This window comes from Sphaerodactylus townsendi, linkage group LG10 (assembly GCF_021028975.2).
Source record: "Sphaerodactylus townsendi isolate TG3544 linkage group LG10, MPM_Stown_v2.3, whole genome shotgun sequence".
NCBI classification, from domain to species: Eukaryota; Metazoa; Chordata; class Lepidosauria; order Squamata; family Sphaerodactylidae; genus Sphaerodactylus; species Sphaerodactylus townsendi.
The window spans coordinates 89015354-89028885 of NC_059434.1; the positions used below are offsets into that span (position 1 = coordinate 89015354).

Genomic DNA, 13532 nt, shown 5'->3' on the forward strand with positions numbered 1-13532 from the left:
CTGCACTGTTTCTATCTCTTCGATATCCTTTTTGAGATGTGGCGACCAGAACTGAACGCAGGTCACACCACTGCTTTATATAAGGACATCGGGGCTTATTTAAGTTGGTAATTGGATATTGTTATAGCTTTATAACAATCTGTGTATCAGAGTCTCTGAATTCTCAGTTTCTTTTTTTAAAAGAAAAGTCTGGGTGGTGCTGGTGGGGGGGGGGGGTCCCTGGTGGAGGGGTGCGGACAGGGAAGCTGCAGAGACCTGCTGTGTGAGAACCCTATTGCTGCAGTGTTGCACTGGCTGTTGCAGCAGCTGTGGGGAGTCTATTGAATCCTGTCTTCATGTGAAACACACCCAATAGGCGAGCCGCGTGAGAGCAACAGTGGCCTCCGTCCAAACGAAGTGTGGGAGCACAAGAAGAAGCCGTTTGCAGGCGCCCGCCAATCTTTTTGCAGTGAGTAGCACAAAAGATGGGTTCTTTGCACAAATTTGCATCTACCTGTCAGAGGGTGCCAGGCATGGGACCAGCTGGAAGGCGGGATTGCAACATGGCTATTTGACACCAAAGACCAAGGCCGGGTCCTGCCTTGTCGCTTGGTGGTCCTCAGTTGGGGGGACAGACTCTTGATTGGATCCAGCCAAACCTGGAGTGGATTTGCAGGTTTTATTGGATATGTTGTTGCCAGCCCCCCCCCCCCCCACTCATGTGTGCCCCTCTCGCTCCCAGCCCATGTGTGACACCGTGTTTGGCACGGTGAATAATTCCTAGCCCCTGCAAGGTGAGCACAGACTGTGGGCAGCAATCATTGTGTTTTGTGTGTCAAGGTGGCTCTTGCTCCAAAAACAACATCTGTCCAAGAAGCAGCCTTTTGCTGGGAGAGCGAGTTCTGCAAATGGGGCCGAAGCAACCAAGCTGCCCTGGGCTGCAGGGGGCGGCGACACTCAGCTGCTCCCTGTTTTGTTCTCCACATGCAGTCACTGACCACTGAGGCAATCTGGACTTGAGTGGGGACCTCAGATGCAAACCTTCCCCTTGGCTCAAAACTCCCCCCCGCAGTTCAGCCAAGGCACTCGCAGCTCTGAGCCAGTTTACTCCGAAGCCATCCCAATGTTCTTTGTTGTCTGAAAAGACCTGTTCTCCAACAGCCACAGAATCTTATAACCAGCCCAGTTTTGAGCCCATAATTTGAATCTGATCCTGGCTGCATCTCACACTACGTGGACTGCAACGGAGGCTCCCAACGCACCAGATTCCCCCAACATGAACTTTGTAGGCCTGGAAAGGTCCCCATCTTTGGTCACCATCTTCATTTATCCCCTTTGTTTTCCAACCCACAGAGAGCCTGGGCGTTTTGCCCCTCTCTTCTAGTTAGGACTTCCTATCTAGAAGACTGGGCACCCCCCTGCTAACACAGCCGTCTCTTCTCCATCCTGTTTCCCATCATCTCCACATTTACACCTCTTGCTTTAAAGTAACTCTTGCTCCAAATTGGAGTTGCTCTTAGTTGTTTTTGTAATACTGTTACTTTGGGTAAGGAAATGTGATATTTCTCTGTGCCTTGATTTAGTATGACCAGTAATTGCTTAGTGAACAATATTGTTTACTGTACTGTCTAAGGCTTTCACGGCCGGATTCAACTGGTTCTGGTGGGTTTTCCGCAAAACCCACCAGACCACGGCCACACAGCCCGGAAAACCCACCAGAACCAATATTGTTTACTATTGTGCCACATCCCTCAATAAACTCCATATTTCTGGGTGAACCTATAAGTCTCCCATCCTTTCCCTACTGAAAATGCTCCTCCCCACCCCCCCAGCCACCTCTTTAGGTCACAGCCCTGTCTTGCATTTCCTGGGGTGCACTCAGCCGCTAATTCAAGTGTCTCTCGAAGCATACTTGTGTGTTTGTGAGGCACAGCAGAAGCCTCAGAGTCTCAAGAGCCCGTTGCTTCCTCTTCTTTCAGCGTGGAACAGGCACGAATCAGTGATGTTGCCCCTTCTGTAGGGTGGCCACAGGGGAGGCCACAGGGTGGTGTGATGGATGTGACAGATCTACTTGTACGGAGAGCCCTTCCCTGGCTGGAGCAGAGGGCGCTGGTGCCGGGGGGGCTGTGCAACGGTGAGGGAAAGGGGGGGGGGGCTCAGGGTGCCACAGTGCTAAAAGTAGGTTCTGGGGAGTCCTGTCACCTGCACCGTGTTCTTGTTCTTTACTGGGTCAATCGGTCTTTGTGAATGTGCTGTAGGCAAGTCCATGGTCTCTTCCAGCTCTCTCTAGCCCAGACATTGTTTCCTCAACCCTGAAGCTTTTTTGCTAATGGTTTGGTTTTTGATTTCCAATTTTATTGCTTCATTGTTTTTATTTTGTTGGCTGCCTGAAGCAGGTCCCTGGAGAAGCAGCCTGAATGCCCCTCCCCGCCTCTAGATACACACCCTGTCTTTATTTTCTCTCCTTAGATTTACATTCCTGCACCTTTCCTAGCAAAATCCAGACTTGGGGTGGCTTATGGAATCCCGGTTGGATTTGGGTTTAAAAAGCCAAACAAAAATGCAACAAGAGATCTGACAGAGTGCAGCAAACCCATCCTGATGCTGCTACCACTGCCGGCCCCTGGGCCTTGCTCAGAATTCGCTTCAGGGTCCTTCATCTCTGCATTGTCCAGAAGGCTTCGGTGCACAAGAGCCTCACCTCGGGGCTGATCTTTGCAAGATGGCTCTGAAGCCCAGCCCAAGGGCACTGCCGCCGTGCCCCCAAATGCAAGCCCTTCGGGAACATCCCACCCTGCTGTGATGCAGATGTTTCCTGGAGAGCTCCCAGCCTCAACTCCTGCCTCAAACCCTTTTGCTCCGCTGAATTATTCCACGCTTGATCACCGTCGGTTGAACAGCTTCAAAGCTTCAGGTGGAAGGTGGGGGGCGCGGGGGGGGGGGATGCACAGCAGCTGGTCACATGATAGGCATGCAAACCAGCCCTGACAGTGCTACCTTTCCCATGTTTAACATAAACTGTCTTACTGCCAAGGGGGGGGGGGTGCGCGCAGAGGACTGCAGCCACCACGTACTACATGTTGGTTGTAACTTGGGTAAAAATACATCTTGGCAGCGGGAGGAGCCTATGGGTTTTGAAACAGATATAGGTTAAGCAAAGATGGAGGGGGAAGAGCTGTTTTTTACACCTGGCCTTTCTCTGCAGAAAAGAGCCTCAAAGCAGCTTAAAATTGCGCCCCCCCAACAAGCTCGTTGTGAGGTAAGGGGGGACGAGAGAACCGTGACTGGCCCAAGGTCACCAGCGGGCTTCATGCGGAGGAGCCAAGTATCGAACCTGGTTCTCCAGCTCAGAGAGTTTCGTTTTTCTCCAGGCGGATAACTGGACATTCCAGTGAGCGTGTAAAAGTTCTATGTGGGTGTATTTTGACTGGAATTATGAATCGAACGCATACATCTGTTGTACGAAAAATAATCTTGGAGGATGTATTAGTCCACTGTGGTAAAAAAATAAACCTGAGATGAGGAGGAGGAGGAGGAGGGATCCACAGGGGCTCCTGCCCCGCCCAGAGAAGTGTGCCCTGTCGAAGAGGAGGCAGCAGCAGCAGCAGCAGCAACCCGCCTCACGTGGTCTTCGGGGCTCCACCCGCAGCCGTGGCATCTGCAGCAACTCATTCCCAGCAAGCCTGGCACAGATTACAGACGGCAGAGGCCCTGCCCAGCAGAAGAGCAAGGTCAGCCTCTTGGCACACAAACGGGACAACTGTTCACTGCATCCCTTGCCAGGTGCAGAGAAGGGAGGCGGAGCGGCAGGCTGCCCTTCTGTCTCCTGGGGGTCTGCAGGGCCCCTCTGAGGCAGAAGGCCTGGGGGTTGCCCCAGAGCAAGGGGGAGAGGGGCCCTCGAGGCAGGGCCTGGTGCCAGAGGGTCACGTTTCCCAGACCTCAGCCAACAGAATGACCTTGCCCCAGCAGACCAGTCCCCCTGGAGAAAAGGACAGCCTTGGGGGGCAGATCCTGCAGCATCATGTCTCTGCTGAACTTCCTCCCCTCACAGACTCCGCCCTCCTGAGGCCCCGCCCCCAAGGCTCCAGGAGCTTCCCAGCCCACAAGGCTTCTGTGGCTGCTGGCCCGTGGCTTCAGAGCTGCCATGTTGACTGTGGGCAAAAAGTTGGCTCCTCATCAGCCAATGAAGCTGAAACCGAAGTGGAAAGGGCTGCTGCTGTCCTTATAAGCAGGGAGGCTCCACTGGGGTGCTGTGTGGTTTCCAGGCTGCGTGGCCGTGTTCTAGCAGCATCCTCTCCTGATGCTTCACCTGCAACCGTGGCTGGCAGCATCTTCAGAGGATCTGATAGTAGGAAAGGGAAGCAAATGGAGTATATATACCCGTGAGTAAAGGTCAATAGGTGAGGGCATATATTACTCACAGGTATATATACTCCACTTGCTTCCCTTTCCTACTATCAGATCCTCTGAAGATGCTGCCAGCCACGGTTGCAGGCGAAATGTCAGGAGAGGATGCTGCTAGAACACGGCCACGCAGCCCGGCAACCACACAGCACCCCAGCGTTTCAGGCCGTGAAAGCCTTCGACAATACAGGGAGGCTTCAGTTCCCCACAACTTTGCCTTTTTTGCCAGGAGAGACTGCAGTACGGAGCAAACTTGCCCTCGGACAATAGCAGCAGAAGCCCACCTGAGGCTCCGCCAAGTGGCCTCACCAGGAAAGAAACCATAATTCACATTTCAAATTGCTGAAGAAGAAGCTGTATCTGAGGAATGGCTTCCTTCAGTCCTTCCCACAGGGTATCCAGGAGCTCTGCCTGTGCTGTAGCCAGACCTGCGATGTACACCCAAGCCAGTTCTTCTGAGGAAATAATCAAGGCTCTGACCTGGCACACCTGCAGCCTTGAGAATAGGGTTGCCAATCTCCAGGTGGAACTTGGAGATCTGGATTAGAAGTGACCCCCAGTCTACAGACTAGTTCCCCTGGAGAAAATGGCTACTACGGAGGATGGACGCTATGGTTCCACAGCACCATACCCTGCTGCGGCCCCTCTGTTTCCCAAACCCCCTCCTACCCAAGCTCTACCTGCAAATCCCAGGAATTGCCCACCTGGAGTTGGCAACCCTACTTGAGAAGGCCTGGGACAGCTGCTTGGCAAAGGGGCCTTCTCCCAAAGGTACCTCTATGGTGGAATGGCCGCCTGGCTCAGAGGGCTGTGCATTCTTCCCGGACTGGAAATGGAGACCCCATCAGCCAAATGACATCTGTCTCTGGAGTCGCTGGGCTGCTTTCCTGAAATCACAGGTCAAAGTGTGACGTGTCAGGGCCGTGCGCTTTCTCCTGCTCTGCTGCTTCTCTTTCACTGGGTTCTGATTTTCTAAGTTCTCGGGCAATGAGCAAGCTGAATCCTCTGCAGCCTGGGGTGAGCAAAGCGATTGCCTTTGGCCCAGGGCCAAGCGTGCCGGTGCTTCCGCTGCTCCCTTGCTTTGGGAGGAGACAGACCCTGCCTTTTGCCTTAAGAAAATGTGACTTGGCCTACAAGGGTAAACTCTAACAATTGCTGGGAATTCTACACTCTGCCATTTTCTGCATCAACTTCTGGTTAGTATACACAGCTGCCCTTTTAAAAAATTCTCCTGCAACCTCTCTCACAACCCCCGCGGCAGCTGCCACCCTGGCAGGACAAGGCGGCAACATGTTGTGCGTTCCTGCATTGCAGGGGGCTGGACATTACTGGCCTTTGGGGTCTCTTCCAACTCTATGATTCTACGACTTGTATTACGTGGTAAACTGCCCTTCCCTCCCTGTCTTCGGCTGTACCTCTCTGGGCAAATGGCCTCCTGGCCCTGGCTGGGGTGGGCACATGCAGGGGTTCCTTCCTCCTCAGCAGCGGCGTTCCTTCCAGCTGCAGCTGGGGGCTACTCTCTCTGTCATCGGCCTCATCCAGCTGTTTCCCTTGAGTGACACAAACAGAGAAGATGAATTGCTCAGCACATGAAACTGCCTGATGCCGAATCAGATCCCCCTCGGTCTAGTGAAGCCAGTGCCATATTTGTAGACCAGCAGTGGCTCTCCAGGGTCTCCAGGAGAGAAAGGACTTTTAGGCCCCCTGCCTCCTGGTCCTTCTAACTGGAGATGCTGCCGGGGATTGAGCCTGGCACCCACCGGATGCCAAGCAGAGGTTCTGCCACTGGGCCACCACGGCCCCTCCCCTCCTCCTCCTCCTCCTCCTCCTCCTCCTCAGCATGCCTGGACCACTGTAAATAAAGTAGCCAAGTCAGGCACGTGGCTCTAGGACTCTCCTCAGTCGTCCCTTCTCCAATCTATGAAGGACTCCTGATCTTTCAGTAGAGAGGTTTCAGATTCCTGCTGCAAGGAGAGGTCCCCAGTTTTTATGTACTACATTTCAAGGAACCAAGTATTTTTTAAAAATCTAAAACCCAGTGAAGTATTTATTGCCTGTTCCCAAAAGCCTCGGATGTCTTTGTGAAAAGACCGTGATAGGACTGCAGTATAGACCTCTGTGACAAAGGCGAAGGCCAAAGCAATCCTGATCTGGCCTAACTAAGCAGATTCAAACCTCAGCAGCCCATCTCTTGGGAGAGGTGGTGGGACTCACTCTGGACAGGCGTGTGCAGGAGTCCTCTGAGCAGAAGAACCCTTCCTTCCTTCCTTCCTTCCTTCCTTCCTTCCTTCCTTCCTTCCTTCCTTCCTTCCTTCCTTCCTTCCTTCCTTCCTTCCTTCCTTCCTTCCTTCCTTCCTTCCTTCCTTCCTTCCTTCCTTCCTTCCTTCCTTCCTTCCTTCCTTCCTTCCTCCCTCCCTCCCTCCCTCCCTCCCTCCTCGCCTGCCCGCCTGCCCTCCTCCTACCAGCTTTCCCCGGGCCTCCTCGGCCTCTCACCGGGCCTCACTGCCTGCCCTCCTGCCTCGCCAAACTCAGTGTGTTCTTTGAGCTTATTTGGACATAAGGAAGCTCAGTCACAGTTCTCCATTCAGTTTGGGAGAAAATAGACTGTACTTCCCCAGCTGCATCACTGTTTGTGCTGCCCTCTCTAGCCATGGGAGGCTCTAGCTGAGACACGTCTGTCCAGTTTGCAACAGACCTCTCCCAAGCAGCCAATTAGAATTGAGCTGAAACCATCCCCTTTCCCACCTCTGTCTCTGGCAATACTGGTGTGCATGTCCACGCAAAGTTTATTTTATTTATTTATTTAATTAATTTATTATTAGATTTTTATACAGCCCTCCCCCAGAGGGCTCAGGGTGGTGTACAAATAAATATCTGCAGATGGGATGAAGTTAAAAACCAGTTCAAATATAATACAAGCCCTGTCTCCCTATTAAAACCAATAACAGCAATACAGTCAGCATCCGAGAACGAAAACCGACCCACCTCGGGGAACCCCAAAAGGTCCCCCCCAAATGGGCCACATAATAAACAGAGAACAAGGGGAGGAGGGGAGGAGGGGAGGGGACCGGGGGCACCCTCAGCAGCTGACCCCCCCAAAAGCCCGGTGGAACAGCTCAGCCTTACACTGATAGTTCACTAATAGGGTGGCAGAACATAATCTCAATTTCTTAGGCAATGCTTATTTTCTCCCACATCACGTTGTGAAGAGAAGTGTGGAAACTGCGGCATGGCAACAGTGACTTCCCATCACCTTCGCCACCGGGAGCCTCTTCCCTCTCTTCCCATATTGCACTGCAGTGGTCTAGTTACCTACCCTCCCAAAGCAGCTGATAGGCACCATCTCCCAATGATTGTCAAGATGAAAAAATAAATATTTATTTAGATATATCCAGAGCAAGAAACCAGACAGAGAAGCAGATGGGCCTTGGGATGACCAAGGAATCAAAGGATTGCTAAAGGAAGGTGAGAAGAAGCCACAGAGAGGCTCAATGAATTCTTTGCATCTGCGTTCACTTGTGGAAGTGTGGGGCGTACCGAAAACAAAGACTCCTGAGAAAGCTTAGCCAAGTGGTAGGAGAATGCGTCCCCTTATGCATTGAAATTGGTTGAATGACAGAAAGGAAAGAATGGACACGAATGGACAGTTCTCACAATAGAGGGAAGTGAGCAGTGGGGTCCCACAAGGATCATCGAGATTGGAATCAGTGCTATTTAATTTGTTTGCAAATGATTTTGAACCTGAGGGGAACAGAATAGCGGCCAAGTCTGCAGGTGATACCAAATTATTCTGAGTAGTGAAAACCAAGAGGGACAAGAACTGCACCAGCACTAGAACCGGGCAGCAGCTGGGTGCAACCTGGCCACCCCACCCCCCCATGAACATTGTGTGAGTGTGTGTATGCGCCACTCTGAGGAAGCTCGGTTGACTTTACGCAAGGGGATCAGAAGGCTCTTTCCTACCTCCCAGGCTGCTGTCAATCACTTGGGCATCCCTTTCTCCAGCTCCGGCAAACCTGTGGGGACAAAATGCTCTTGAAAGTCTCCACAGCAGCAAAGAGTCGGCAGAAGGTGGACACAAGTGGCTGCTGTCGTCTCCTCTGCTCCCAGGGACAACCAGGCATCGCCCTTCTTGTTTATTTATTTATCTGTCAAATTTCTTATTTATTTCGTTTATTTATCAAGCGTCTTAATCGCCCCTCCCAATTGGCTTTGGGCGATTTACAACAGGAATAAATACAATAAAAACTGACTCAAAAGTGACAACCCATAATTTAAAATTGAGTGCAGTGACTAAATCCACTAATTAAAATTTAAATATTTCAGTTAAATTAAAATCTAGTTAAAATTCCTGATTGTAGGAGGGCAACTTCTAAACCCCTTCCCACCTGGCGGCAGCTGGAATGTCCTTCTGAGCAGTTGAGGGGCCTCCTTCTGGCAGGCCGAGTGAGCAGCCTTCCTGTTCCCTAGAACTTCTCTCGGTTTCTCACAATCTTCTCTTGCGTTGACTTGGAAATAATGCTGGGTCTGACATCCACTTGGCAGCCCCCCCCCCCCCCACTCACCTCCGTTTCACAGTCAGCTTTTGCAAAATCACTCGGTACATTTTTGCAAAGTTTGCCATAGTAGGATCTGTGTTGGATTCCATTGCCTGGAAGACTAGAATAAAGGAATGGGATACATCAATAAAATCAGGACTCCTAGAAGGCTGCAGTCTTTTCCCTTTCTGTAAATGTGCTCACTTTCACCTCTGGAAAACACAAATGGTGTGCACAGGGTTAATTTCTGTGCAAATTCCAACCATCTAACGACTCCACGCTGGGCCACAGCCCAGTATCTAAGCTGCAGAATGTGCACCTAGGACACACATACATACACACACACACACACACACACACATTTGCAGTAGTCGAGGACCATAATATCTAAAAGACCGCTTCTCCCAATTATTTCCCTTAACTCATCGGAGCTGTCGATAGACCTCTCTCTCCTCCATGGATCTGTCTCATCTCCTTTTAAAGCCATCTGTGCACAAGTTCTTCACTATAGAATTTCATTCTGGCACTGAGCTCCATAACTGAATTCCTTACTTCATCAAAAAGTACTTTTTTTGGGTCCATTCTGTATTTCTTGCCCATCAGTGTTGGTGGGTGATCAGACATGAATAATTGAAACACTTTCTACCTCCAAACACCTCCATGGGCATGAGAAGGCCATGCAACGATCCCTGTCTGCCAATTATTCAAGGTAAGACGGAAGTTACTTACCTTTAGTAAGGTAGAAGATGTCATCCTGGTCAAGGTTTTTTGATAGCTGAGAGCTGTAATAGTTGATTGTGTGACCTATAAAAATGAACACAGTAATGCAGAGTACCACAACATAATCAGTTTGTAATAGAGATTGCTGATATCCCAGACAATACCTAGGCTGCAGATGATTAAATTTACATAAGGACGTTGCATGGAATGAATTTGGCACTCGTAAAACATGCAGACTGTGTATTTCATGAGAATCAGACAGAGAGACAACAAAAAGGCTTTTTGGGTTATGTCCATAGCAAAAGGAAGAAAAAAGATAGGATAGAGTCACTGCATGGAGAAGATGGCAAAATGCTAACGGGGGATGGAGAAAAAGCAGAACTGCTCAACACCTTCTTTGCCTCAGTCTTTTCCCAAAAAGGAAATGGTACTCATCCAAGGGAAAATGAAACTGAAGATACAGTAGGACAAATTCAGCACAGAATAAATAAAGAGGTAGAAACACCCGGCTACTTTACATGAATCCAGATTTCCAGGGTCTCCTTAACTACAACCCATGGTATTAAAATAACTGGCAGAAGTAATCTCAGAACCACTTGCTATAATCTTTGGAAACACCTGGAGAACAGGAGAAGTCCCAGTGGATTGGAAGAGGGCTAATGCCCGCCATATGAAACGGGTGCTTAGACGACTAGAGCGAGTGTGGAGGAAATCTCGTGACGGAGCTGCGCGAGCATCTTATAGGACGTTTATGAAAGCCTATGAGATGGCGACGAAAGAGGCGAAGAGAGTTTTCTTCTCCTCTTCTCTCGCATCTGCTAGCTCACGCCCAGCACAATTGTTTCGTATAATTCGGTCTTTAACCTCCTTATCGGAAGGTTCCACAAATCATCAATTGGCTATTAGCTGTGAGGCATTTATGAGCTTTTTTGCAGATAAAGTCACGTCGCTCCGCCAGGATCTTCCCCCCACTTTGACTACAATGAGCGAACTGGAGGCTCCCTTGCCGTCTTCTGGCCCTTATTTGGCCCAGTTCTCCCTGCTCTCTGAGGCCGCTGTTGACAGGGCCCTGGCTGCTGTTAGACCTACTACTTGTCCTCTGGATCCGTGCCCCTCCTGGCTTATAAAAACCTGCCGGGCGGAGTTACGACCCCATCTGTTGAATATCATCAATAGCTCCCTTGAGCAAGGAGTTTTTCCGGATGGGTTGAAGGAGGCAGTGGTCCACCCACTCTTGAAAAGACCATCGTTAGATCCAGGGGATCTGGCCAATTACCGCCCAGTTTCGAATCTTTCGTTTCTGGGAAAGGTAATTGAGAGAGTGGTGTTGGAGCAGCTTCAGGGTTTCCTGGATGACACATTGGCTTTCGAACCCTTCCAGTCCGACTTTTCCGTGCTGCTAACGGGACGGAGACGGTCCTTGTCAGCCGTCACAGACATCGCTCCGCATGCAGCTTCTGACCAAGGCGGATCTTCGCTGTTGGTTTTGTTAGATCTTACCGCAGCGCTTGATATGGTCGATCAATGCACCTTTTGGCCCAATCGCTTGGCCGGTCAAGCCTGGAGTGCGCAGGCACTGTCCCTTCAGTGGATTGCATCCTTGCTTCTCTCAAATCTGTGCCAGTAAGTGCGTGGTGCGGGGATCAAGCCTCCCCGGAAGTGCCCACTTCATTGTGGTGTACCCCAGGGGGCGTTATTATCCCCGCTATTATTTAACATCTATATGCGACCACTTGCTCAGCTGGTACGGAGCTTTGGGCTGATCTGTCACCAGTATGCTGATGACACTCAGCTCATTCTGTTGATGGAGAGGGGAACCGTCACGGCCCCTGCAGCTCTACAGCATTGTTTGGAGGTGGTCTCTGGTTGGTTACAACAGAGCAGGCTGAAACTGAATCCATCGAAGACGGAGATCCTTTGGCTTGGTCACAAGGGGGAGTGGGGGGATTTCCAGCCGCCGGAGTGGGAGGGGACCATTTTGGCACCAGCCCCCTCCGTCCGCAGTCTGGGGGTCCACCTGGATTAGTCTCTTTCGATGGAGACCCAGGTGGCCCTTACAACCCGGACTGCGTTTTTCCATCTCCGTCAGGCCCGGCAGCTGGCCCCCTTCCTCTCCCAAGTGGACCTAGCCACTGTGATCCATGCAACGGTCACCACCAGGCTTGACTATTGTAACTCGCTCTACGCGGGCCTTCCCTTGCGCTTGATTCAGAAATTGAAACTGGTCCAAAATGCAGCAGCGCGCCTGCTAACAGGGGGCGCCTTTCGTGATCACATCCAGCCTGTGTTGCGCCAGTTGCATTGGCTTCCAGTGGAATTCCGAATCATTTTCAAGGTGCGGGTTTTGACCTTTAAGGCCTTATGTGGCCTGGGACCCTTGTACCTTAGAGACCGCATCACCCCATATGTCCCTACTCGGCCTCTGCGTTCAGCAGAGGCCAATTTGCTGGTGGTTCCTGGCCCCTCGATGCGGCTGGCCTCCACACGGGCCAGGACTTTCACAGCCCTGGCCCCGGCCTGGTGGAACACTCTTCCTCCAGCTGTCCGGGCCCTGCGGGACCTTGGTGAGTTCCGCAGGGCCTGTAAGACTGAGTTGTTCCACCGGGCCTTTGGAGTGTTCAGTCGCTGAAATGTGCGCCCCCCTCTCTCTATATTCGATTACCACCATATGCTACCCTCTTAGAGGGGAGTCCGGCCGTTCCCTTTCCTTAGGGAGGCCCCTAATTAAATTGGGTTTTGGGGTGCCTGATATCTTTGTATTGACCGCTGCTTTTAATAGATTTTAATAGATTTTATTGGTTTAATAATTTTACTGATTGTAATGAACATTGTTGTGCACCGCCCAGAGCCCCCCAGGGATGGGGCGGTCTACAAATTCAAGAAATAAACAAATAAATAAATAATGTCATCCCCATCTTCAAAAGGGGGGAAAAGGAGGACCCTAATAATTATTGTCCAGTTAGCCTGACATCAATACCAGGGAAGATTCTGGAGCAGATCATTAAACAGACAGTCTGCCAGCACTTAGAAGGGAATACTGTGATCACAAAAAGTCAGCATGGGTTTCTGAAAAACAAGTCATGCCAGACAAATCTTATCTCTTTTTTAAAATTGAATGACAAGATTGGTAGATGAAGGGAATGCTGTGGACGTAGCATACCTTAATTTCAGTAAGGCCTTTGACAAGTTCCCCCATGATGTTCTTGCAGGCAAGCTTGCAAAATGTGGTCTAGACAAGGCTACTGTTAGATGGATTTGCAATTGGTAGACTGACCGAACCCAAAGGGTGCTCATCAATGGCTCATCTTCATCCTGGAGAGAAGTGACTACTGGGGTTCCCAAAGGGTTCTGTCCAGGGCCCAGTGCTATCCAATATTTTTATCAGCGACTTGAATGATGGAATAGAGGGCATGCTAATCAAATTTGCAGATGACACCAAATTAGGAGGGGTAGGGTCAGGCCTGCTTTTGTGTATTCTGTTCTGTATGAATCCCTATGCTTGCTAGCTCGCAGAGTGGCAAATGCCAGGTGCATTATCAGCTCTTCTCAGTGCCGGCGGCCTCTGAAGGCCGTGTTCTCAAAACTACTTTCTACTGTCTGGCACTCTGGGAGGGGGTGGGGGAAGGACTGCTTATGTGATCAACAGGGCTACTAGTCTGGCAGTGCTGTCTTGAAACTGTTCCTGATCTGACTTAGGCCTGCAATAAAGAAACCTCTGTGATCCTACAAGTGTCTTCATTGTCTGGTCAAGGGGATCTTGACAGGTAGCTCATACCCCAGAGGACAGAGTCAGAATTCAAAATGACCTGGACCGATGAGAGAACTGGGCCAAAACAAACAAAATGAATTTCAACAGAGATCAATGTAAGACACTACACTTGGGCAAAAAAT

The 13532-nt window shown here is 50.6% G+C and overlaps 1 protein-coding gene across 1 annotated transcript in view; it reads right to left on the reverse strand.

Annotated features, from left to right (window-relative positions):
- Nucleotides 1-4710: 4710 nt before the first annotated feature.
- LOC125439670 (maestro heat-like repeat family member 5) overlaps nucleotides 4711-13532 on the reverse strand; it is a 98260-nt gene continuing 89438 nt past the window's right edge. Inside the window, exons 29-35 of the mRNA XM_048508787.1 lie at nucleotides 9651-9725; nucleotides 8949-9042; nucleotides 8347-8399; nucleotides 5799-5933; nucleotides 5631-5686; nucleotides 5107-5209; nucleotides 4711-4838 (exon numbers count right to left, since the gene is read on the reverse strand). Coding sequence (XP_048364744.1) covers nucleotides 4711-4838; nucleotides 5107-5209; nucleotides 5631-5686; nucleotides 5799-5933; nucleotides 8347-8399; nucleotides 8949-9042; nucleotides 9651-9725 — 644 coding nt within the window. The remainder of the gene's footprint in view (nucleotides 4839-5106; nucleotides 5210-5630; nucleotides 5687-5798; nucleotides 5934-8346; nucleotides 8400-8948; nucleotides 9043-9650; nucleotides 9726-13532) is intronic.